This window comes from Squalius cephalus, assembly GCF_949319135.1.
Source record: "Squalius cephalus genome assembly, chromosome: 23".
NCBI classification, from domain to species: domain Eukaryota; kingdom Metazoa; phylum Chordata; class Actinopteri; order Cypriniformes; family Leuciscidae; genus Squalius; species Squalius cephalus.
In genome coordinates, this window is record NC_137144.1 from 15,764,002 (window position 1) to 15,790,920 (window position 26,919).

The following is a 26,919-nucleotide window of genomic DNA, read 5'->3' on the forward strand; positions in this document are numbered from 1 at the left end:
TGCTTTACATTAAAAGCAATCCAGCTTGTCAAGAAGTATGTTGTGATCGACAGGGTCAAATACAGCACTGAGATCAAATAGTACTAGCACTGATCATTTAATTTGCCTGTATCTGTATTTAGGCGAATATCATTTATTATCGCTATGAGCGCTGTCTCATGATGGTCTGGTCTAGAAGGTCTGTCTAGCTGTGCCTAGTTGTACGATGTACACTGTATGATTTGAGGAGGACTTTCTATCACTTCACAGAACAGATATACAGAAAGCTACAGGCACACGGGGTTCCCGCTTGTTCTGAAAACATTTGATAAAGTGACTGTTATGATAGCAGGGAGCGACACATATCACTGAGAACTGTTATCAGTTGTTTATTGTTCACCTATAGCAGATGGAGGAGGGTGTGGGCCCTGGTGTTGTGGCGCTCTCTGTGGTGATTTACTGCAAATGCTCGGGGGCGAGGAGAAGAAAGATAGCACAGCACGGCGCCAATGATGTGAACAATGTGCTCATCTTCTTTTTCAGAGATTTACCCAGTGCATGATACACCACACTCTTGCATTTTTACCATGGACCACTTTGCGATTGGATCCATGGTGGGCTGCCTTATTGTGACTATGTAAGTATTCTTACATTATACACTGAACAAAATTATAAATGCAACACTTTTGTTTTTGCCCCCATTTTTCATGAGCTGAACTCAAAGATCTAACACTTTTTCTATGTACACAAAAGGCCTATTTCTCTCAAATATTGTTCACAAATCTGTCTAAATCTGTGTTAGTGAGCACTTCTCCTTTGCCGAGATAATCCATCCACCTCACAGGTGTGGCATATCAAGATGCTGATTAGACAGCACGATTATTGCACAGGTGTGCCTTAGGCTGGCCACAATAAAAGGCCACTCTAAAATGTGCAGTTTTACTATATTGGGGGTGTCCGGGGTGGTCTGGGGTGGTCTGGGGTGGTCTGGGGGGGGGGGGGGCACACTGGACTCATTGTGCTCTGACCAACAAAGTGAAAAAAAAAATCACAAGGGGGAAAATAAGTAGGGAATTTTTTTTTTTTTCTGTTAAAAAAAAAATTCTTAAAGGGGACATATCATTACTTTTTCTGTGTTTAAGTGCTATAATCGGGTCCCTGGTGCATCTACCAACCAAGTAGACCACACTGGACTCATTGTGCTCTGACCAACAAAGTGAAAAAAAAAATCACAAGGGGGAAAATAAGTAGGGAAAAATTTTTTTTTTCTGTTAAAAAAAAAATTCTTAAAGGGGACATATCATTACTTTTTCTGTGTTTAAGTGCTATAATCGGGTCCCTGGTGCATCTACCAACCAAGAAAATGTGAAAAGTGACAGCCCAGTAACTTCTATCAGATTTCGCTCCCCTTCTGATGTAAGGGGATCTTATTATAATATTACCGCCCACGGCCCACCAATTGGTTTTCGCAATCGACACCAATGTAACCAGTTCTAACGCAATGGCAAAAGTTCGAGCAAAGCATGCAAACTATTCTGTTGTTGGCTGCACAGACGAGCACAGAACACTATTTAGAGTCTCAGCCTCAGATGAGACAAGAGAGCAGTGGATTAATTTTATTTTCAATGGAAATCCCCCAGAAACAGATCTTCATGATATATGAATGTAACTCCACAACAACTACATAAATATATCCACTCACCATTCAAAAAAGTCCAGGTGCAGTCTAAAATTCGCAACCTCTTGCTGAGTCTCTCCATAAGGCTGCACTCTTCTGAGATTTTGGATGAGTGAGATTATTCGCATGTTTTGTTATTGTATCCGAAGCTCGTGTAAAGGATCGGGGCGGGGAGCAGCAGCTCATTTGCGTTTAAAGAGAAACACAAAAACGGAGCGTTTTTGCTCACACCCAAAAAGGGGCAAATTTGACAAGCTATAATAAATTATCTGGGGGGTATTTTGAGCTGAAATTTCACAGACATATTCTGACACCATAGATTTATATTACATCTTGTGAAAAGGGGCATAAAATGTCACCTTTAAGTTAAAAAAAACACACACGTTATTTTAAATTATAATAATATTTCACAATAGTACTGTTCACAATATTATTGTATTTCTAAGAAAATAAATGCATCCTTGGTGAGCATAAGAGACTTCATTCAAGAGCATTTCAAATCTTATCGACCCCAAACTTTCGAACAGTAGTGTTTTGAGGATATTCGTAACAGTCTCACCTGGAGCAATTGACAATCCTGAACATGGAGTTTAACATGAGCATTCTAACATAATGTGCAAGTCTTGTAATTTCACCTCAGATACCATCCAATTAAGAAAAGTGACTGAGCATGGCACTCTCAATTGTCACCTTGGCACAAAGCCTCATGCTGAGTCCACTGAGAACAGTGATGGGGAATATATATATATATATATATATATATATATATATATATATATATATATATATATATATATATATATATACAGTGAGGAAAATAAGTATTTGAACACCCTGCTATTTTGCAAGTTCTCCCACTTGGAAATCATGGAGGGGTCTGAAATTGTCATCGTAGGTGCATGTCCACTGTGAGAGACATAATCTAAAAAAAAAATCCAGAAATCACAATATATGATTTTTTTAACTATTTATTTGTATGATACAGCTGCAAATAAGTATTTGAACACCTGTCTATCAGCTAGAATTCTGACCCTCAAAGACCTGTTAAGGCGGGCGTACACGGTGCGAGTTCGGACCAGGATCGGACACTCGGGAGGTCGTGAGATATTGCACACGTTGCGAGTCAGTTTAACTGATAATCGCGTCAATGCAGCTGGTACACGGCACGACTGTCCTGCACGAATTTTATCCCGAGCCGGCAGCAATCACGTGAGCTTTCGCGCTAAACACAGAGACCGTCAATGTTGCATGCAGGCAAAGCTTCAGATAGAAAAAATGACAGAAATGTGTGTGCAAATGATTTGTTGTAAAGCAGAGAACAGTAGACATTCAACATAAAAACTAGAGAGAGAGAGAGAGAGAGAGAGAGAGAGAGAGAGAGAGAGAGAGAGAGAGAGAGAGAGAGAGAGAGAATTATTATTTTTATTTAATTATTTTTATTTAATATTATTATTATTATTATTTTCTGTAGTAGGCTACAATGTTCAAAATAATTTTCTATGCTGTTTTGATGCTTTGGCAATACAATTGTATTTTTGTCATGCCAATAAAGCTGTATTGAATTGAACAGAATTGAATTGAGAGAAGTGTGTGTGTGTGTGTGTGTGTGTGTGTGTGGGTGTGTGGGTGTGTGAGAGTGTGAGAGAGGGAGAGAGACAGTGTATGCGCACGCTGTATGGTTGCTGCCACTGAGGTATAGCCCCACGTGGTTGTGTATAATTTGGAAATAGGGGACAGCTGGTGAAAATCGGGCCGACTCCCCGAATTTTTTAAACATGTTTAAAGATGATCGGGAGGTCGGGGAGGTGCTCATAACGTGCTCGGCTCGGCTCGTAATTCCTCTCACACGCTGCGAGCCACAACCATGCGAGCATCACCGATTCCACTCGATTTCTCCCGAGTGAAAAAAATTATCTGCGAGCTCGTAAAAACAGCAAAAATCGCACCGTGTACGCCCGCCTTTAGTCTGCCTTTTAAATGTCCACCTCCACTCCATTTATTATCCTAAATTAGATGCACCTGTTTGAGGTCGTTAGCTGCATAAAGACACCTGTCCACCCCATACAATCAGTAAGAATCCAACTACTAACATGGCCAAGACCAAAGAGCTGTCCAAAGACACTAGAGACAAAATTGTACACCTCCACAAGGCTGGAAAGGGCTACGGGGAAATTGCCAAGCAGCTTGGTGAAAAAAGGTCCACTGTTGGAGCAATCATTAGAAAATGGAAGAAGCTAAACATGACTGTCAATCTCCCTCGGACTGGGGCTCCATGCAAGATCTCACCTCGTGGGGTCTCAATGATCCTAAGAAAGGTGAGAAATAAGCCCAGAACTAATACACTAAGACGTCATGGTTTGAAATCATGCATGGCACGGAAGGTTCCCCTGCTTAAACCAGCACATGTCAAGGCCCGTCTTAAGTTTGCCAATGACCATTTGGATGATCCAGAGGAGTCATGGGAGAAAGTCATGTGGTCAGATGAGACCAAAATAGAACTTTTTGGTCATAATTCCACTAAACGTGTTTGGAGGAAGAAGAATGATGAGTACCATCCCAAGAACACCATCCCTACTGTGAAGCATGGGGGTGGTAGCATCATACTTTGGGGGTGTTTTTCTGCACATGGGACAGGGCGACTGCACTGTATTAAGGAGAGGATGACCGGGGCCATGTATTGCGAGATTTTGGGGAACAACCTCCTTCCCTCCGTTAGAGCATTGAAGATGGGTCGAGGCTGGGTCTTCCAACATGACAATGACCCGAAGCACACAGCCAGGATAACCAAGGAGTGGCTCTGTAAGAAGCATATCAAGGTTCTGGCGTGGCCTAGCCAGTCTCCAGACCTAAACCCAATAGAGAATCTTTGGAGGGAGCTCAAACTCCGTGTTTCTCAGCGACAGCCCAGAAACCTGACTGATCTAGAGAAGATCTGTGTGGAGGAGTGGGCCAAAATCCCTCCTGCAGTGTGTGCAAACCTGGTGAAAAACTACAGGAAACGTTTGACCTCTGTAATTGCAAACAAAGGCTACTGTACCAAATATTAACATTGATTTTCTCAGGTGTTCAAATACTTATTTGCAGCTGTATCATACAAATAAATAGTTAAAAAATCATACATTGTGATTTCTGGATTTTTTTTTTTTAGATTATGTCTCTCACAGTGGACATGCACCTACGATGACAATTTCAGACCCCTCCATGATTTCTAAGTGGGAGAACTTGCAAAATAGCAGGGTGTTCAAATACTTATTTTCCTCAGTGTATATATTTTACATGGAGTGGTTCATGTCTGACTTTGACTAGAGCAGTTCTACAATGCTCCATCCACAACACTAGGTGTCAGTGTAGACTTGTGACAACTGTCAGCACAATATAAAAACATCACTGAGCACATTTAAACTTGAATTACTTCAGTGGTAGTGGTAGTATGTACAGTAAAACACAATAAAACACTCCGATATCCTTCAGCAATTTTTTATCGTCAATATCTTTGACAAAAACATCTGTTTACTTCTCTGACACCTGAGGCAATTCTTGACAATGGCTATATTAGTATTATTGCAGCACAATCAAGTTACAATGTGACAAATCAATAGCGCCACATCAACACAATCATGATGAAGTATACATTCACTCCTGTTTTATACTGGAGTGTGGTATGTCTGACGTTATACAGAGGCATGCTTATGGATTAGTATCAGCGGAATATTGAAGGAGGAAGGAACACACAAGAGGGAGGAGCCAGGAGAAAGGAGGAGCTACGAAACACTGCCATTCTATTTAAACTGGCTGATGGGGGCAGGGATTTTGATGTCTTGTCCTTTCTCCAGTTTCTTCTCGCATTCAATGAGATAGTTCACTCCATCTATCACAGTCTGAACCAGTTGGACCTGAGCACATTTTGATAAAGACAAGTGGTTATGGTGAGGTAATTACATTTTCACAGTTTTTCAAGGTATAGTTCAATTAAAATTGAAAATGCTGTCGTCATTTACTCACAATAAAATACTGGTACCATAGATATACAACATATGCCTTCATATAACAGTCACATTAAAACATAATTTGAGTCTCGTTTGAATTGACTGTTTGCACAATACCATATTGGTTTTCTTTCCACATTAGAGTTTTTCATTTATCTGTATTGTTGAAATTGGATATTTAAATGTTCATGCTCATTTCCTCTATTTGATTACCTTTACCGTTATCTTTATATTTAAAACACTGACTTAATAACATCTTTAGAAAATCTCATAATGAATATCCAGTTTTCATACTGTACATTATAATTTTGTGATAACTTCATAGCATTTTAATTAATAAATAAATTATCATTGATTTTAGTTTGTAATGTAATTTTGAATTTATTTACACAAAACAGTATAGATTTATGATATCACTATCAGAATTTTGATCAGAACTTGAAATATATTTATTCTTTTTGGTGCTCTGCACTTTGACACCACTGACCTCTGATTGACCCAGTCTGTCCAGATTGGAAATATCAAAAGTGCTTCCAACAGCCGCGGTGTCCACTCCTCCAGTTCCTCTTTTCTGGAGCCGCAGGTTATCCAGGATTTTAGAGAAACGAGCGTCCTGCAATAGAAAAGACATAATGGACATGCATAGCACAAAATATTACACTGATTTTAATGGATTGTTACACAATCTATCAACTATTCATTTTAATACACAACAGACATGATATAACAGAAATATGGGTCACCCTAACCCCTAAAAATACTGTATTAAAATACATACATACATAAATTCACTAAATGCATTAATATTACCATGCATAGGCCCAACAAGGTGCAAAGTTATAAACATGGCATGGGCTAAATAGGCAAGAAAGGTGATAATGTATTTCTAGAGCAAGGACCTTGCTGAGGCGAGGAAGATTAACATGGACGCCAGCTCGTAACCCTGTGCCCAGGTTTGACGGACAGGTGAGAATGTATCCCAGATTCTCGTTCCACATGAATTCCCAACCCCTCTCCTTAATTAGTCTCTCAACCTGAGCGACAAAGATTGAAAATGTCTTGTGAGAATAATACAAGAGTGATCTGTTGAACTAAAACAAATATAAAACATACAACGTACAGTCACCTAAAGGATTATTAGGAACACCTGTTCAATTTCTCATTAATGCAATTATCTAATCAACCAATCACATGGCAGTTGCTTCAATGCATTTAGGGATGTGGTCCTGGTCAAGACAATTTCCTGAACTCCAAACTGAATGTCAGAATGGGAAAGAAAGATGATTTAAGCAATTTTGAGCGTGGCATGGTTGTTGGTGCCAGACGGGCCGGTCTGAGTATTTCACAATCTGCTCAGTTACTGGGATTTTCACGCATAATCATTTCTAGGGTTTACAAAGAATGGTGTGAAAAGGGAAAAACATCCAGTATGCGGCAGTCCTGTGGCCGAAAATGCCTTGTTGATGCTAAAGGTCAGAGGAGAATGGGCCGACTGATTCAAGCTGATAGAAGAGCAACTTTGACTGAAATAACCACTCGTTACAACCGAGGTATGCAGCAAAGCATTTGTGAAGCCACAACACGCACAACCTTGAGGCGGATGGGCTACAACAGCAGAAGACCCCACCAAAAGAATTAAGGCAGTTCTGAAGGCGAAAGGGGGTCAAACACGGTATTAGTATGGTGTTCCTAATAATCCTTTAGGTGAGTGTATATTTACGATTTCCTTTTAGAATAAGCAACAGACTAAGATGGGCCTACACACAGATGCATGCCTTGCTGGACGATTGTTTGTCCACAAAAGGGCATTGCTCTGAGCTGCAGTAAACACAGCTGCATCTCTGCTGGATAAATAATGGAGACTTGTGCGGATTTAACAGTGACTGAGAGACACATACGTACACATGCATGACCTCACCTCAAGGAGACCCTTGCAGAAACGCTCAAAGACCCTCTTCATGTTGCCCCCCTTCTCCATGGAGATCACACGAGTGTGGTCTTCCTCATTGACCCACACCAGGAAGGTTTTCTCGTTGTTGTGCCTGGAATTGAAAGGCATGTTTATTCTATATCAAATGCAGAAATAATTTTGAACATTTTTGGCCTGAATGAAACTTTGAAGAGTTCTCCAGCCTGTGCATTAACAAAATAGTGGGCGACACTTGATTTGAATATGACAGATTTGAATATTCAATGAGAAGAGTCCTTATGATACCTAAAAGAACAATGAAGCAGGTTTAACGATTCTGGTTCTTCATTACATTAATGATTATTAAATTGCATTTCATAAATATAGAAATTGCACAGCGTAAAATTTATAAATGTAAAACTTATACAGACTTTTAATGACTTTTCATCCTTTTTTAGAGATGGCAAGACTATATATTAAACAATGCACCTCATTATTTTGTTTAAAATTCATGTTCCCACGTAATCTTTAATCAAAATAACATCTCCCTCCCTTTTGCAGCAACATCTCTTCTCTTCTCTGATGATGTGTTTACAGGAGCGAAGGCGGGATCAACCTGTCACTCACATGAGATCGACCAATAGCAAACCACAACCATCCAATCAAATCCAAATGGACAAAATCAAGTCCCGCCCAACATTTTTTCTTGTTCAAGAAGTTGTTTCACTCAAAAGTCTATCGCAACTTTCCGTTTCATGCAGAGTTAAAAATAAGCACCTGTTCTTGGTTTCCAAACCTAATTATGCATGACCTTATTTCATTTTAATGCTGTCAGAAGTGCTATGTAAGCTCAAAAGCCATCAGGGTATTAAATCTGATTCTGAAGTAATTTCCAAATTAAGCCTGGCAACGTTGGCACACTTTCCCTTGCAGGCAGGAGGAAGAAGAGAAAAGAAAAAGAGGATGAATAATGCAGGAGATGTAAGTGAGCCATGGCTACACTCTGTGATCGATATCAGACCACAGCATAAGGCCGTAGAGGTTGCTTCAGACTATTTCTGGGCGTAATCCAGTCCTGTCAGAAGGCATTGTAACAAAGTAACAAAGTTACACTCACCAAATGCCTCTCGCGTCAGGCCAGTCGCGAGCCATGCCCGCACATGTCAGCAGGGGCGACACAGGCTTATCAAACAGGAAGTGATCCTATACAGCAAAACAAAAAATCAGAGTGAGAATCTTTTGTGTTGAGCAAACAGCATCGAACGGCATATCATGAGATTTGTGATATACTCACATCAATAAGCTGCTGCTGCTCTTGGTCGGTCATTATAGTGAGGCTGTAGTATTTTCCTGCCAAATCTCCTTTTAGGCCGGCCAAGGCATCGATCACAACCCTCTCCACCTCTCTGCGCTCGGCACGGGTGCAGGCCGGCGGCAGACTCAGGCCTCGGATACTCCTACCTGTCCTGACTCGAGACGACAGCACGTACTTTTCATCAAAGAGGCCTCCCCGTATCTGATGGGACGAAAGTAACTCAAAACTTTAAGGCTTGTGTTTGTGACCTGCTTTACCATTTAAAAACATGCAAATGAATGGCAAACAATTGTAATATTATATAACTGCTTCTTCAACTATGTTTTTTTATTTAAATTACCTCACACTGTAATTTTGTGGAAATGGTGGTATAAATGACATTTTAAAGTCACAATAAGATCTATAACATGCATTGGATTTTCATTTCATGCTGTCTTTACACATTTTAGAATAAAATGTGCGACTTCTTTGTCTTGCCAAGGCTAATTTCATAGCAACATATTGGCCATACTTACTATTTTTTTATGCCCTTGATACAGTGTAATTACAGTAATATTAATTAACAACAAGTACTTAGTGTTTAGTTTAGTGTTGCTTGTAATTACATATAATTAACTGTGGTCCCACTTTATATTAAGTGGCTTTAAGTACTACGTACTTACATCGAAAAATAAGTACAATGTACTTATTGTGTTCATGTTGTATTGTAAAACACTTTTGGTGCTATTGAGGTGTGATACGGGTAAGGTTAGGGACAGGTGTGGGTAGGTTTAAGGGTGGGTTAAGGTGTAAGGGAAGGGTCAACAGTGTAATTACAAATGTAATTACATAAATTAATTACAGCTGTAATTACATGCAGGTATTTTTTTATATATATAAGTACAATGTAAAAACATGTATGTACACAATAAGTCCATTGTATCATATTATTAAAGGGGTGGTTGATTATTTTCTATTATTTTCTAACTTTAGTTAGTGTGTAATGTTGCTGTTTGAGCATAACAATATCTGCAAAGTTACAACGCTCAAAGTTTAAAGCAAAGGGAGATATTTTCTTTTAAAGAAATGCTTTTTAAGGACTACAACAAAAGGCTGGTAGGGACTACAGACATTCCTCCCGGGTTAGTGACATCACAAACCCTAGAATTTACATAAACCCCGCCCCTGGGAACGCGATTTATAGATTATCAAGACAGAATATGCTAATCAATGAGTAGAAGATAACTACACATAAGATACATAAATTCATCAACTAACCATTCAGAAATGTCCTGTTGCATTCTACATGTTGTCACTTCTTCTCTAGTCTCTCCATCATTGTCTGACTCCGGTTTGAACATAAAAGGCTAATTTTTGAAATGTTCAGTGCATGTCTGTGTGAGTGCGAGCTCTTGAAGCTCCGCCCTCTGTGCTGGGAGCAGCAGCTCATTTGCATTTAAAGGGACAGACACAAAAACGGTGCATTTTTGCTCACCCTCAAAAAGTGACAATTTTAACATGCTATATAAAAATATCTGTCAGGTATTTTGAGCTTAAACTTCACATACACACTCTGGGGACATCAAAGATCTTGTGAAAAGGGCATTATACTACCCCTTTAATTTCAATGTTGGTACATACATAGTAGTTAAAGCCACTTAATATAAAGTGGGACCTTAACGGTTTTTACTAAAGTAAATACATGTATCTTAATTACAATTTTAAAATATAGCCTATGTATTTTATATACATTTCATAATAAATAAAATTATTCTATATAAACTATATTTAAAAAGGCATTTTAAAAAAGTATCAAATTTAAATTGTAAATCCATGATAAAACATTGTCAATATTTTTATGTGCTCTACTATGAACTTAGATATACAAAAATACCTGTTGGGACATAAAAGTGACCATGGTTCAAGAATCACCCTACTACTGTTAATGTTGTATGTGTGTAACTAAAACATTTCCACATACCTTACTGTAATCCAGATCAGTGGGGTGTTTCATGTTGCAGGGGTCATACCCATTGTGTCTTTCTCTGATGACCGGGTTAAAGAGGTCAGCAAAAACCTGCACAAAACATGTTTGATGTACTTTATTCCCCCAAAAATGCTGATCTCTTAATATGCCAAATGTGTGATATTTAATATTTTCTCACCCCATATGACTCCTCATCCCCTGCCACCATTCCTACTGTCTTAATAAAGGGGTGGCCTGGGTTGTCCACACCAGTCTGGATGGCTTCGTCCAAAGTGTAACCATTCGGAGTGGCTTTATCGCACAGCTTTGCATATATTGCAGGAGTCAGGTGACTGGCCATACAGTTATTGTGCTTCCGCAAATCTGGATATTCAGCACTGTAGGGGAACAGAAAAGCTTTATTTAAAAAACAAGGACAATAGGCTGTGTCTCAAAACCAAGTGAGCTGAAAATTAACCATGGTTTTATTATAGTGTCATTATATGTTTTGACGGATTGATTACCATTTGTAAAACCACATTAACCACTATGGTTAATTTGTGGTTACCATGGTCTAACTACAATAACCATGTTTTTTGGTTTTATTTGTGACTCTGGATCACAAAACCAGTCACATGGGTAATTTTTTAAAAATTGAGATTTATACATCATCTGAAAGCTGAATAAATAAGCTTTCCATTGATGCTATGGTTTGTTAGGATATGAGAAACGAGAAACAACTATTGAAAATCTGGAATCTGAGGGTGCAAAAAAAAAATCGAAACATTGAGAAAATCGCCTTTAAAGTTGTCCATTTATGTTCCCGATTGTGCTGCATTCAACTCACAAAAATAAATGTTTTTTATATCTTTACGGTGGGAAATATACATATTTATCTTTATATAGGATCTTTACATAATATCCTATTTTGCATTCAAAGAAAAATCGATAATTTTGACCCATAATGTATTGTTGGCTATTGCCACAAATATACCCGTGCTACTTGTGACTGGTTTTGTGATCCAGGGTCACATTTGTAGAAAAAACATGGTTGATTTGTGTTTACCATGGTTTAACTATTATAACCATGTTTTTTTTTTTTTTTTTTTTTGGTTTTATTTAAAGCCTACCAAGACAACTTTGTTGGGTCTGCCAACCAAAACGGCGTTTTGAGCGCGTTAAAACCTATCGATCTGACCCTGACTATTTCGCGTTCTAGAACGTCACAGACGCGTTCCGAACGCGTCAAAATCTAAAGCTGCCAATCTCAATAGGTTTTCAGGCACAGCCAATGTTCAACATCTATGTGCATTTTTATTGATACAGTGGAAATTACGAGACATTAATGTAGGCTATGCGTACAAACTACAACTAAATAAACAAAACCTTTATTCGCATTGATTATTATCTTACACATGAAAGGTGTGAAAATGAATAACGGTTCATTCCTGATTTAATACCTGTGTTTAAAAGACATTAAATTCAGTATTTAGATCTATAAAATACAACATTAAAAAGGTCTAATAATATAATATAACATGATTATTTATCGCCACACAACCGTGGAACTGGATAATCACTTACTATTAATGAACATTTTTTACACCCACTTATGCATTTGTGCAATACAATACATGGTTTGTGTGCCATCGCATCACAATATTTCATTGTCTTCTGTTCGATATTGTCGTCATGAGAGACGGGTATGGCTGTAGTTACCTAGCAGGATAGATTCTCCTGACGTTCGATCCTGCATTGACATGCTCCCTATTCAGGAAGAATCCCACGGTTAGAGATCCCGCGCCGACCAGCGACAAGATGCCCATTTTCCTCTTACTGGACAAAACCCGTACGAAGCTGCTTGCCATTTTAACCCTACAAAAAGCAGATGATATCTCTCCAGATGAATGCGGTATTGAAGAATGGACAGACACAGAAGGATAGACACTGGGATTACTGGAGGAGGATTCAGGGGAATGCTGTGGAAATCTGCCTTTCTCCCAACACAGCAGCAGTCCGAGTCAACCCTCCCCTTCAAGGCAGCAGCAGCAGCACAAGATGATTCAGAATGATTCAGAACCAGTGCAACTTCTCCCACCCCTTACAGTAAACCAGGCAACAACCTTGAATATCTCTACACATATTTCATAAGGGTCCCAAAGTCGTGAAATTGTATTCATGTCTTAATGAGTTATTAAGGTATCAAAGGGGGACCGTAAATGTGTTAACCACGAAGAAATTGACAGTCACAGTACACTTGAACCATGTACGTGACTTTGAAGCTCATTGGTGCAGCTTCACCTGTAACGTGAATGAACACACGCCCGGCTGCAGCATGCGCATGCGCGCTAGGGATTGAGGATGGTGAGTGGCCCAGTTGCATAAATTATGTGGCTGTTTAGATATAGGTTGAAATCTTTTATATGGTTGTAATACTATGAGCAGCTTAACTTGAGGAAAACTGCACCCAGGAGACTTACAAGTTCAACTTTGACTGTTTTTTTTAAAGTTAAAACGGATGGTTCCGGTTCTTTTATGGCAGGGGCTATATTTTCTAGCAGGATGGCCCTTAGCCTAATGAATTTGCTTAAATTATTATTATTTTTAAAATAAAAATCTCCTTAATATTATATTTATATATAATATTGTTATATTTAACAAAAGCAAAACACTCAGGGCTGTGCTGCATTGTAAATATAACACATTTTAGCCGTGACTATATTGCAAATAAATCCACAAGCAAGCATTAAATATGTTTTCGGTTATCACATTCTAGAAGTTCTCCCACGTTTCCCACAAATCTTATAACCCATTTAACTCTACCATTAACAATTTGTGAATCAAATTACTTTTGATTCTAAAACTTTTTTTTTTTTTGCAATAAATAAAAGTGCAGATTGTTGAAATAAAAGGTATGTAAGTATTGAAATACATGTCCTCATTTATCTGGAAAACATTTGGGAATACATGGGTTAACCTACAGTCACCATAATCCTGAATTAGGCCTAACCCTCGAGACAGATTCATAGCATTCACTGGTCTTAGTTGGGATGAAAATCCCCAGTTTAAACCGTTCCACTCGGATACTTTGCAGAAATCATGTGAAATAAACAAGAGAATTACTGTCGGCATAACTAACAAAAGCCTGTATAATAATCCCTTACTTTTTTGTACAGCAAGCTGGTCATTATTGTGAGATTAAATCAGTGTTTAAATGATGCAAGATAGAAATGCCACTGAGTGAATTGCAGACTTTGGATAATATCTTAAGCAATGCAGTGCAAACGTGGAATGTTTGAACAAGCGTGCCATTTATCCATGTCAAAGTAGACACTAGAAAACTGAATGACACATTATTTCTTTATGAACAGTCTGCCCGAACATGCATATTTGAAATGAAATTCTAAAGCTTACCAAATACTTTTTTTAATCCGCTGAAGTTGGTCTTGTCTTCTGAAGTACAGTAGGAACCAGGTACAAGGACAATGCTTTTGCTTTCTTTAATACAGCAGAGCAGAAATAGGTGTGGCCTTCTTTATTACAGTGCCATGGGTGGTAAGACTTCCTTCTGTTTGACCTGCCACCGTAACACACAATAGCACTGTGCCATTCATTCATTGGTTGGCTAATGCTGCCTAATGTTTCCATGGGAACAAAATCACGACTGGATTTCTTATCTGTATCCAGTGTCATCAGAGCCAGGCAAGAGATAAAGAACCCACGAACGGTTCAAAGGTCACTGTGAGGATCGGATAAATGACACGTACCTTTACAGAAGAATACCATTACCTTAAAGGGTCATGAAGACACATTTTTTTAAACAGATATGTACAGGTTGCAAATCAATAAAAATTGCAATAGCATTCAAAATCAACTAAACAATGTTACTAAGCAAATCTACATATGCAAAAGAGTAACAACATAACATTCATCTTAAGCCCATTAATGTCTGTATCGTTTAATAACTGATAAACTGAACTGTTGAAGGATCTTTTAGTCTAAATGAAAAATTTAAGGCTAAAATGGAAACTATTCATAAATAGAAGTTTAAGTGAGAACTTAACATATAATTACTTCAGGTATGAAATAGTCATGATGACAAAGGACTTTTTGTTAAATAAAGCAGACTAAAACAATACACTTCACTTTAAAACTTCACACATCATATTCTCTTTTTTGTTCTTTACATTGAATTTTATCTGATCAAATTAGGCATTTGACTTTCTATTCATGATGCACTTTATGTAAACCTACTAATAAAAAACTACTTTAGTAGAAATTAAAGCTGTTTTGTTTTATTTGTTTTGCTATCTAAAACTACAATTAAAACAAAAAATTCTGAAAAATATCATACATATATATATATATATATATATATATATATATATATATATATATATATATATATATATATATATATATATATATATATATAATTGTCTGACTGCTCCCCCTGTTGGAAGTATTCAGCAATATGCCAACATGGAAAATTGTCCAGGCTTATGAAAATCGGAGTATATGCATTATTTAAAGCTGTAGTCCGTAACTTTTGGCGCTCTAGTGGTTAATAAACAGAACTGCATGCGTCTTGCTGAAGAACCGGAGCTACTTCTCTCTGTTTATGTATATGACGAGTCACGCAGGAGTAGGCTATACCAGTCTAAAATAGTCCAAATATAAACACTTATTATAGGTGTTCCGTAGTGATTCAGGATAAGGCAAAAACACGGTTTGGAAAATTGATTCATTATGTGCTCGCTTATTATATACATTTTTGTACATTTCGAACACACAAAAAAGTTCTGGACTGCAGCTTTAAAAAAGAAAACCTTAGAAAAACAGTAGTAAGATTATCTGCAGAGCATGCATGCATATGCATATGTTATAAAAGTTTAAAAATTTGTAAAACTTATTTTCTAAAAATTTACACTTTACTGGCAAACAATCCACCACAGTCCCAAACAGCACTGAATTAACTCACCACAAGGCGGCGTTACTTTCCTTACTTACATTAGAATTGGCCCACATTCATTGGACATGATGACCTGGAGAGAATTGTAGCAGCTGTCCATTAACTTACATTTTATAGAAAAGTTGTGGTAACACTTTACAATACGGGTGCACTAATAAGCATTAATTCATGCTTAACTAATGCACAGATAATCATGTGTTAATGTATGACTCATGAAGAACTAAACCATTAATTAATGATTACTGCATCAGCAACTAATAAAGATTCTAAATGATTAATAGATTAAGTAATATATGAATTGTTATTAATTAAATGTGTCATAATGTATTAATTCCTTAATAACTTATTTTATTAACTAAAAGTGTAAATGTGTTAATTACCACAGTTGGTCAAAGCAATGTACTTCAACTTCCAGTTGTCTGCTTTAATTAATCATTAACTAATGATTTGCAAATGTATCATTATGTTATAACTTTACTTGTTGAGGCACATGACTATTAACTAATTGTTAAGTAATATGCCATTTTGGTTTTGACATCCACACTAAGCCATGGATTTCAATTTCCAACCATCTACAACCAAGATTTCACTGAGTCCGATGAACCTTGTTGTTCATGCACAGGAATATGTTAGGTTAAGCTTGAGGTCGTGTTACACTGAAAACATGCGGTTGAGCGCTGCTGTTTCATAACACTGTGTCTAGACTGGACAAAGACAATAGAATGTCCATTATAGACAGTGAGACTACACTGGATGCGGCGTGACGCTACACGACAAAACCCCGACAGTAAACCGATGCCACTCTCTATTTCTGACGTACTCAGAGCTCTTGTGCTAGTTCTGTTACGAAGGACAAATGGACTTGCGATGGTCTGTCATGTCCAGTGTAGACAGCTGGTCTCGTCCAGATTAAACACAGCGTAACAGCTTCAGGAGTTCAGATTCTGGTGTGCTGATATTTGTGTGCAGCCCAACTCACCCATTCTTCAAACACATTCTTTGACATTACATTTACTGCATGTGCAACTGTCAAAACCCATAAATGGCATATTACTTAACAATTAGTTAATAGTCATGTGCCTCAACAAGTAAAGTCATATCATAATGATACCTTTGCAAATCATTAGTTAATGATTAATTAAAGCAGACAACTGGAAGTTGAAGTACATTGCTTTGACCAACTGTGGTAATTAACGCATTAATTTACACTTTTAGTTAATAAAATAAGTTATTAAGGAATTAATACATTATGACACATTTAATTAATAACTATTCATATATTACTTAATCTATTAATCATTTAGAATCTTTATTAGTTGCTGATGCAGTAATCATTAAAGGTGAACTAAGTAACTTTTTTACCTTAAAGGAGAACTCCGGTCAATTTTAACATTGAGCTCATTTTTTTGTAAATTTGGAGTGCTGTCAGTACAGAGAAAAACGACAAAAATCGGTGTTGCCTACACCGTGTTATCCTCTTTTTAAAATTTGCACCCTGTTGACTTCAATGGGGCAAGTTTTAAACCTGCTTTTAGCCTCTTAACATCCTTGATGTGTCATTACAAGTGCCCAGCCATGTGAGTGATTCCTTCAGAGTGAACACGGGTGAATCTGACTGCAGTAGATGTGAAAGATATGAATAAAAGTGATGTTAATTCAGCCAGCGCACATACCTGTATTTACATCCTGTTTTCGGTTGAAGTCCACAGTAGTCGATTGTCGAGTTCACGCGCATAGGTTTAGTACCTATGATCACGCGCGTGAACTCGACAATCGACTACTGTGGAGTGAAGCTGTAGGGAGAGCTCTATAGAGAAACCCGCGAGCAAAAAGCGAGAAAACGGCAAAGAAATCGGCATAGTGCTGCTTTAATTAATGGTTTAGTTCTTCATGAGTCATACATTAACACATGATTATCTGTGCATTAGTTACGCATGAATTAATGCTTATTAGTGCACCCGTATTGTAAAGTGTTACCAAAGTTGTTTATGACAGTATCAATAAGCCTTTAAAAGCTGCAATAAAAAGGGGCAGCCACCATCCATTTTAGGCTACCATGTTAAAATTGAGAGTCTTAAGGATCAGTCAGTATTATTTTTTTTTTAAATCTCAGTCTTAAATCTGTTAGAAGTTAGCAATGAACATTTAGCTTGTAGCTACACTAAAACAGAAGTAAAAACCTGTTAAATGGGGTGACCTTAATCTCAGGAGACAGATGATTTCTGTCAGTGTTTAGCCAATACAACAGGCGAGTTTCCTGTAAACAAATCTTTCCTCAAACATTATTACTTTCTTGATAGTCTGAAATCCCCTGGAAATAAAAAAAGCACCACTATTATCACTCCATAATTCATAATGGTGTACACAAGCACTACTTTAAAACTTAATCTGAATGTGTCCTTGCCAAATAAAAGTATTAATTTCTTTAAAACAACAACATCAACAACAAAAAAACACTTACTGACTTCAAACTTTTGAATGGTTGTGTAGTTATAAGATGGTACAACTTCAACCAAGAAGAAGTCATCACCGTTTAACAGCATCAAACAGAATAGTAAACCAATCCCAAAGATTCTTGAAAACCCTCCTCTACCCACATGTCATTCACAACCTGTTTCCACAATCAGTTTTTACGAAATCCAATGTTTATACATCTTTACGGCCCACGTCTGTTTAAAAGAGCAACTGTCTGTAACTTCAACACTCAACCAAACACGTGAAAATGGACAGCAGTCTCAACACTGAACCAGAGATTGACTTTCCAGCTCCACCATTGGAAGACAATGAAAGCATAGGAGAGAGCAGCAATAATGGCGAAGCTGCAATTTCTTCATCTCTGGAAAGAGAAGATGGAGATTCCTCACAACTTCCAACAATTAGCTCCAAGTTATTGAGAATGCTGGAGGCAGCGACCAACAGGCGGCCTGTGCTCGCACCAATGCAGAACAGCGAGGAAGTGTTCGATACAAATGATGGAGCGGTCAACGAAGCGCCAAGAACAAAAAGAGTAAGTGCTACCGGGGCTGAATAAGTGCTTTTACAAAGGATGTTAAAGTAATGTTTAGTGCTGTGCATTATGATGTAAGAAAAGACTACCATGTAAACTTGTTACTGCATTCAATTTCCTGTTTCAAACCTTTCTGGCATCTCACACTTTACCACTATTTTGTCCTTCACAAAAGCGCTTGATCCCAGGTTGCTTTAACAGGAATGTCCCTAAAGCAACGGAACGATCAATTTCCTGTTGCATACCAGATTTAGAAGGGGTTAAATGTCTGTGCTGGACATTGGAATGGATAGAAGTGTTGAGGTTAAACCTGGGAAAAGGAGAATCTGAGAGTCGGTGAGGACCTTTAGCACCATTTTGTCCATCAACAAGGTTGCTTCAATGGGAATTATTAAATTCAATTTACGGTAATATCTCAGATTCGGAAATTGTTTGTGTTGGTCATTGGAGTGCAATTGGAGACCCATGAATCTGAGAGTTGTTGAGTTCCCTTACTTCCATTTTGTCCAAGTTGTGCCAAGGTGACTGTCTCTGAAGTGACCTGGTTGTTTCATACAAGGCTTTGGTAACCTAAATGTTCTGGTTTTAAACACTGGAAAGGGTAAGCTTTGAATCTGAGAGCCATTAACTTCCCTATTTAATCCTTAAACACTTAGTGTATGCAATTGCCTACTGTCTCTGCGAGAAGCGAACTGGCTGTTTAATACCACATGAGGTATGAGTAAATAAGTTTGGTAACCTAAATGTGGTGGATTTAAACCCTGGAAATCTGAGGTCCGTTTGAGTCGCCCTACCTCCATTTTGCCCTTGAACAAGACACTTGACCCCAGGTTGCTCCAAGGGAACTGTCCCTTTAGAAAGAGAACACAATGTCATTTAGGATCAAACATGCCTGCCTGCTAAATGACGTGTAACCAAATGACCAGTTCTTGATCATCATTAACAACCCTGAACAGAGGCCTGAACACAGACCAGTGCACTTGACTTCATTCAGTAGCAGCTCAGTGGCACTGGGGCAGAATTAATAAATGACTTGTAGGAACTTTTGTGACCTCGTCGACTTTAATCATTGTCGAATCGCGTGAGCTGACAGAGAGAGAATTCATTGTAAAGGCTTTGTTCTCACAGTGTAGGATTTCATCTGACAGTGGATCCTTGCTTCTCTAGCCCGCTTATTAAACATTATGGCACAACAATAACTGTTGTGGTTCAGCCTTTAAATGCCAACGTGGGAGCTTTTCTACGCATTTCTCAAGCGGATCAGACACCATGAGGAAAGTCTACAGCCTGGTTAGTCTCACTAAAAACAGGGAATCAAAAGATGCAGTGTTATCTCTTAACTTCAAGGTATTTCTAATCTCTTTAGACAGAAGTTGCAATTTGCTTTTTGTTAGAAGTGGGTCATAAGAAACTGATGCTTGTGGTCAATTTTTGTGATTTGTAGAAGTTTGTAGTAATTAATTTTAGTCATTTTGTATTGAGTGGTGTTGTTGGTTTATTGAATACAATCATATACATTTCTAACCCTAGAGTGAAGATTTATTTTACCTGGCGCTCACTTTTTTTCATTAACTTGCTTATATAGTTGATCAGAGAACGCAATTTTGTTTAAATATAAATGCATTTTGCCAAAAGACAAGACAAAGAACCTTAACAAACAAATGAATAAATATGATGGCGTGTTTAATTTCAAGTTTTGCTTTGTTTGTTTAGTGTGTAAGTTAGTAAGCAACGGTATAACTGGTCTCTATAAGATCTCGTCTGTACTTGAAACCATCTACGTTTCCGCGCATGTATCGACTCCTAATATTGCTACTTTTAGATATGAGTTTACTTTAAGATAAATAGTTTTAATGCTTCTGTTATTTTAAGAAATCTCCTTAAGATTTTGGTTATCTGCAGGATGAATGGGTACATTTGCATTCAAATATAAGTATTTATATTCTCAACTTGAAAAAAGTTGACAATACTGAGAAATCAAAATGTTTTGGAGTACTGCATTTATGATTAGAATAATATATATATATATATATATATATATATATATATTAGGGCTGTCAAAAGATTAATCGCGATTAATTGCATCCAAAATAAAAGTTTGTGTTTACATAATATATGTAATATATGTAATATATGTAATATATTCTAATCATAGCTGCAGTACTCCAAAACATACATTATATATATATATATATATATATATATATATATATATATATATATAAGATATACCTTTAATACATATAATTGTTTTTCCCTTAGCAAATCCAGTATCCTGAGCAGACGCGAGAATTCAACAGTCGATTAACAAAGACGGGCCGTCGCTCACTGTCCCACTCTATTTCTCAATCCTCTACAGACAGCAACAGCTCAGGTAGATGCCGGCTAATTCAAACTGGAACATTTGAATGTTTTTAGTCATTCTTTGTATTTTCATCACAATCCGTGATTCCAGTTTCCTTTCTTATTTTGTTTCTCACTTTTTCAGGGGACTCAGATGCAGAAAATCTAGAAGATGAAGTCTCTCCTCGAGACAGGCTGCAGATTAACTCCAAAGGGAACAGGGACTTCTGCGTCAAAAACATCAAGCAGGCAGACTATGGCCGTCGAGAGATAGAGCTTGCTGAGGATGGTAGGCATATATGGTTAAACACATATAAGCAAGAAGAAATACACATATGCATATGCAACCAGTTATGTGAAAAATAAATATAATTAATGTACAGTATGTGCACTTTTATTTGTTGAAGAGATGACTGCACTGATGACCTTAAGAAAATCTGCCCAAGGAGAAAAACCATTGGCAGGGGCTAAAATAGTGGGATGTACCCACGTCACAGCCCAGACAGCTGTAAGTGTCATCTGCAGTCTCTTCATATCATTTTGATTGTATATCGTCCAGACAGAATAAAGCTAATACTAAAACAAAACCTGTTATTCAAGATCAGCAGCACAAAAGAAACATGGGATGCACAATATATCGGCCACTATATCGGCCAAATATAAGTACATCTTTAATGTGATAGTTATCGGTCCGATAATAAAAGTTGGCCGATGTATAAAATCCAATATGTTTTTTTCCAATAATCCAATGGTTTTGAATTGCTTGAAATATGATTGGAAAATACAGTTAAGTGTAACATATGCAGCTCAAGTCTGTCATATAGGCTACATAAAATTATAATGAGAATATTGTAATTGTGTGCTTAGGACATGGCTTTTAATGGTAAGACTTTTTTTTTTTTTTTTTTTCAGGTTCTCAAAATTAAATAAAAATTTCGATTTCGATTTATCAGCCAATATATCGGTTATTGACTTGACAAATATAAAGAATTATCAGTTATCTGTATGGGATAAAATTTTCATATAGGTGCATCCCTACATGAAAACCCTATCAACTCCCATATCCCCCTACCTGAGTTGATCTTAAAATGCAAATATATATTTATAAAGTTTCTTGAGCAGCAAATCAGCATAGAAAGATTTCTGAAGGATAATGTGACACTGAAGACTGGAGTAATGATGCTGAAAATTCAGCTTTGCCATCATGAATTACATTTTAAAATATATTGAATTATTTAACAAAATCTTACCAACCCCAAATCTTTCTATATTTCCCTCAACAGGTGCTGTTGGAGACTCTGATGGTGTTAGGGGCTCAGTGCAGGTGGGCAGCCTGCAATATTTACTCCACTCAGGATGAAGTGGCAGCTGCTTTAGCAGAGCAAGGTAACAAATAAACTCCTATTCTAATTGTCTAAGTTTTTAAGTAAAATACTTCATTGTTCATTTTTGTGGTTGGCATCTGCCAAGTTACTTTTATTTTTTTTACCTTTTTTGCTTTGTACCTCGTCTTGTCCTCTGCTCTCCATGGCAGATTTTCCAGTTTTTGCATGGAAGGGAGAATCTGAGGATGACTTCTGGTGGTGTATTGATCACTGCATAAATGTAGAGGGCTGGGAGCCAAACATGGTAGGATTCACTTCAACGATATGAGACCACTTTCCCTTAAAAAATCAATGGCGTTATCTTATCTCGTCTGTTTTCACCTGCAAATAGAAGTTTGTTAATGGCCTTTTATTTCTTTAGATCCTCGATGATGGAGGAGATATGACACATTGGATATACAAGAAATATCCTCACCTCTTCAAGAAAGTCAAGGGGATTGTTGAAGAAAGTATCACCGGCATTCACAGGTTGAGTCACTTTCTAAACCTCGTCATTTGTCACTTAGGGACAATCCTATTCATAAAAAGTTATGTATATTCCAAGCTTTATTTCCATATTAAGGAGAAAATGGCACCAAATTGACACAGGTGTTTGCACAATGTAACTTATAGCTTTGCAAATGGTAAAAAAATGTTTTGCATCACATATATCAGGCTTCACCACCTCTCTAAAGCTGGAAACCTATGTGTGCCAGCCATAAATGTGAATGACTCCGTCACTAAACAGAAGTTTGACAACCTGTACTGCTGCAGGGAGTCCATTCTGGATAGGTAAGATGATGATACACACACACACACACACACACACACACACACACACACACACACACACACACACACACACACACAGTATATATCCTAAATTACTTTATATTATTAAAGTCTACTTTCTGTCTCATTCCTATTCTCTCAGTCTTAAAAAGACCGCTGATGTAATGTTTGGGGGAAAGCAGGTGGCTATATGTGGATACGGAGAGGTACAGTTCCTGATACACATAAATTATTGTTTCTATTGTCAATATGCTACCTGAGAACAGTCTGTAACCTGCATTATTTTAGTATTGGCCTCTGTTGCGTGTGTGTAAATGTAAATATTGATGCCCACAGGTGGGAAAAGGTTGTTCTGCAGCTCTGAAAGCGATGGGATCCGTTGTGTATGTGACCGAAATCGACCCCATCTGTGCCCTACAAGCATGGTAAGCATTAGTTATTTGAAAAAAGCTTGAGTTAGCATGACATATATTTTCCACACCTGATAGCCAATTCTATTTTGACTAGCATGGATGGCTTACGATTGGCCACGCTAGGTGATGTTGTAAGCCAAGTGGACATTGTCATCACCTGCACAGGCAAGTTGCGAATATCATTGCAATATCATTAATAAAACAATTCATAACTGTACTAGTAATGTTATTTGCTATGATAACTAACTCTACACAGGAAACAAAAACGTTGTTGTGAGGGAACACATGGACCAAATGAAGAATGGCTGCATTGTCTGCAACATGGGACGCTCTAATACAGAAATCGATGTTGTAAGTGGCCGTAGGACATGCTAAAATACACGATTAGTGATGACAATTGAATGCTTGTAATTTAATTTGCTATCATTTCTTGTCATTTGTATTATCTGTTAAATTTTCAGAGCAGTCTGAGAACCCCAGAGTTAGCATGGCAGCATGTGAGAGCGAAAGTGGATCACATTATTTGGCCTGACGGAAAGAGAATTGTTCTTCTAGCTGAGGTGAATGAATACTATGAGAAATATAAAAGAGAAATCCATTTACCATTAAATGCAGATGTGAGCTATTTCCTGTGAATGTGCGAGACTTGAATTAAATAAATATAATTTATAACAACAAAACAAAAGTAAAGCTACTTTTTAATTTTATATAGTAAAACTATTTGTGCTACAAACCAATGTGTTTATAATTCCGTTTATATAATTATAATTGCTGTGCCACTCTTACTATGTTAAAAATAAGGCGGATAATGCACATCGTGGAACAGCAAAGGATCTACATGTGTAAATCATGTTTAGTTATAATCTATATTTTCTGGTTAAAACCCTCATGGCATATTGGTCTTTTAACGTTAATGTCAAGGTTACTGTTTTACCCCGTTTGATTCCAGGGCCGTGTCCTTAATCTAAGCTCCTCCACTGTTCCCATATGCGTGCTTTCCATCACAGCCACCGCACAGGTATGACGCAGTTTGCTAACACATTAATTTAAATGAGGTTTTATAGCCTAAAGGCTGAAGTTCTTCCACTCTTACTTAGCCGAAACATTAAAGACTAGCTGGACGAAACAATAAATCTTTTTAAAGTACATTTGTATTTAGTACAACAGAATGCAGTTGACATGGGAAGCATGGACATGGGCACGTGTTGAGTTTCAAATTGTTTACATGCTTAGTTTTCTGTTTACATTCTAGGCTTTGGCATTGATCGAGCTCTTTAATGCCCCTGAGGGCCGTTACAAGCAAGATGTCTACCTTCTTCCCAAGAAACTGGGTAAGTGGACAGGAGGCACTGACCATATTTCATTAAACATTGAATCATATTTGAATGAAAATGACATCTGATTCACTATTTTGTGTACCAGATGAGTATGTTGCAAGCCTGCATCTTCAAACATTTGACGCACACCTGACTGAACTCACCGATGATCAAGCTAAATACATGGGCTTGAACAAATACGGCCCCTTCAAACCGAGTTTCTACAGGTGATAAATGTTTTTTTTTTTTAAATACTCTTAAATTATTGCAAAGAAATGTGAAATATTTTAAACCTGCTTTGTGTTTTTCTGTTTCTTTTTTAGGTATTAAGAACATAGAGGAGTCTCAATGTAACCCATCATCAGATTTAAAAGAAAACAAATGCATCTAAACCTATGGTAACTTAGTAAAAATAGATTTGACTCAGCATGGATTTCATTCATTTCACTCTTCACCAACACACGATATTACAGGCTTGTGAGAGTGTACAAATGCAAAGTGAACTATAACATTTTCCTTTTACTATTGTACTATGTATACAACATTATCATTATCATTTTGACAAAATAAAAACTTTTATTCACTTTAAAGGTTAAAGAAAATACAACAAGTGAACATAATATGCTACTATAATACTATTTACCTTGCATGATTCTCTAATGAAACACTGTATTCTGCCATAGTTTGAATAAAACCTGACCTTGCTAAATTAAACATTTAACAGTATTTTTTTTAAAAAAAATACTAAACTTAACATTACACCACAAAAAAATTAAACTCAAACTGAGAGGAGAGAAGTTAAGAAAGGTTAACTCAGAAAGTCCAGTGAGGGGTAAACGGTAAGAATTAGAAACCCATCCATTTATCTTCTCCAAATGGAATTCACTTACGTACCCAATGGCTAATGAATTGGTGTCAGGTCCAGGATTCAAGCAAGCTTTTCAAACTTCCAGTCACATCACTCTGCATCTTCGGTAGTTGGAGTATCCCCATGGAGAACAACTTCTGGCCTTCAATCTTGAAGCAGGGAAAACATTTCCTCTATGTGCCTCTAGATGGCGGTAGTGTAGCTGTCCAGAGGCAGAAAAGAGTATGGCTCTGATAAACAAGCAAGACAAAGAAAGACAGGGAAGTTTGCTTGTCTAGTGACAAGAATCTCGTTTGGTTTGCAAGACAGAAATGACTTTTCCTCCACTCTATCTTTTGTTTCTCCTGGGTGCCCTAGTACTTTTTTAAAAATCCCCATGATCTGTGCTTTCTGAAAGCCATAGCTATAAAGGAAGTAAACCGAGTTGTTCCACTCAGTGGTTTTCATAATGCTTCCAAAGCTTCCTGTTTCTGTTACAAAATATAAGTCTCTTACAAAAACAGAGTTTTAGTTTACCACTGATAAGCAAAAGAGAAAATTTTGTTATAAATAATTCATAATTTTGTACAATATTACTCTCATTTTATGAGAAAGTGCTTGTATAAATTTAGAGAAATAGGCCTATACTTACATGGATATTTATGAATGACCACAAGCCTAAGCCTTTAAAACAGCACATGCTTATTTTTAGCAATTTAGCATGTGTAGCCTACAGCTGACTAGAATGATTAAAAGGATCACCCAATTTTTTTTTTTAATTCTGCCATCATTTACTCGTTCTCATGTCTTTTTAAACCTGATCATCTACTTAAAGACAATGATATGTTTGCTGTGTCTGTGTATGCAGAACAATGTTATTTTGTTTGAAGTGTGTCTGTGACATATTTTTTCATTGCTCCCCTGAGCTCTGACTGCATACTTCGAGATGTTTCTGCCCTAAATATAGAGCTGGCTTTTCCCTACAATGTCAAATGTAACTTGATTCCAGAAGTTGTCACAGAACGTCAGTTGCTGGCCGACCGGCTGAGTTCC

The 26,919-nt window shown here is 37.3% G+C and overlaps 2 protein-coding genes across 7 annotated transcripts; one reads left to right on the forward strand and one right to left on the reverse strand.

The window, feature by feature from the left end:
- Positions 1–5,119: 5,119 nt before the first annotated feature.
- Positions 5,120–18,405, reverse strand: ckmt1 (creatine kinase, mitochondrial 1). 3 transcript variants are annotated; one of them, XM_079858563.1, is made up of 11 exons: positions 18,246–18,405; positions 14,227–14,389; positions 12,532–12,687; positions 11,012–11,210; positions 10,828–10,923; positions 8,847–9,068; positions 8,670–8,755; positions 7,562–7,685; positions 6,543–6,677; positions 6,131–6,256; positions 5,120–5,550 (listed from the first exon to the last, which is right to left on the reverse strand). In XM_079858563.1, exons 3-11 carry the CDS (start codon positions 12,678–12,680, stop codon positions 5,437–5,439), a joined length of 1,251 nt encoding a protein of 416 aa, XP_079714689.1. In that variant the 5' UTR covers positions 12,681–12,687; positions 14,227–14,389; positions 18,246–18,405; the 3' UTR covers positions 5,120–5,436. The 3 variants fall into 3 exon arrangements, with proteins under 3 accessions (XP_079714689.1, XP_079714690.1, XP_079714688.1); XM_079858564.1 differs by lacking the exon at positions 18,246–18,405 and having other exon boundaries at positions 14,227–14,404; XM_079858562.1 differs by lacking the exons at positions 14,227–14,389; positions 18,246–18,405 and having other exon boundaries at positions 12,532–13,044.
- ahcyl2a (adenosylhomocysteinase like 2a) lies at positions 18,391–26,891 on the forward strand. Of its 4 annotated transcripts, none has more exons than XM_079858555.1 (17): positions 18,391–18,791; positions 21,054–21,165; positions 21,280–21,423; positions 21,542–21,642; positions 22,418–22,520; positions 22,669–22,763; positions 22,881–22,987; positions 23,174–23,290; positions 23,433–23,496; positions 23,627–23,715; positions 23,798–23,868; positions 23,960–24,054; positions 24,165–24,263; positions 24,653–24,721; positions 24,956–25,034; positions 25,126–25,246; positions 25,343–26,891. In XM_079858555.1, exons 1-17 carry the CDS (start codon positions 18,507–18,509, stop codon positions 25,347–25,349), a joined length of 1,758 nt encoding a protein of 585 aa, XP_079714681.1. In that variant the 5' UTR covers positions 18,391–18,506; the 3' UTR covers positions 25,350–26,891. The 4 variants fall into 4 exon arrangements, with proteins under 4 accessions (XP_079714681.1, XP_079714682.1, XP_079714683.1 ...); XM_079858556.1 differs by having other exon boundaries at positions 18,489–18,791; positions 21,063–21,165; XM_079858557.1 differs by lacking the exon at positions 18,391–18,791 and adding an exon at positions 19,746–20,138.
- The last annotated feature ends 28 nt before the right edge of the window (positions 26,892–26,919 follow it).

Coding starts and splice junctions, on each gene's coding strand:
- ckmt1 (XM_079858563.1), bottom strand. CDS start 12,680: ATGGCAAGCAGCTTCGTACGGGTTTTGTCCAGTAAGAGGAAAATGGGC. Junction 10,924..11,011: donor GGGATGAGGAGTCATATGGG/GTGAGAAAATAT, acceptor TGTTTTGTGCAG/GTTTTTGCTGACCTCTTTAA. Junction 9,069..10,827: donor CTGATCTGGATTACAGTAAG/GTATGTGGAAAT, acceptor TCGTCCCATCAG/ATACGGGGAGGCCTCTTTGA.
- ahcyl2a (XM_079858555.1), top strand. CDS start 18,507: ATGGACAGCAGTCTCAACACTGAACCAGAGATTGACTTTCCAGCTCCA. Junction 18,792..21,053: donor AAGCGCCAAGAACAAAAAGA/GTAAGTGCTACC, acceptor TTTTTCCCTTAG/CAAATCCAGTATCCTGAGCA. Junction 21,166..21,279: donor TACAGACAGCAACAGCTCAG/GTAGATGCCGGC, acceptor TCACTTTTTCAG/GGGACTCAGATGCAGAAAAT.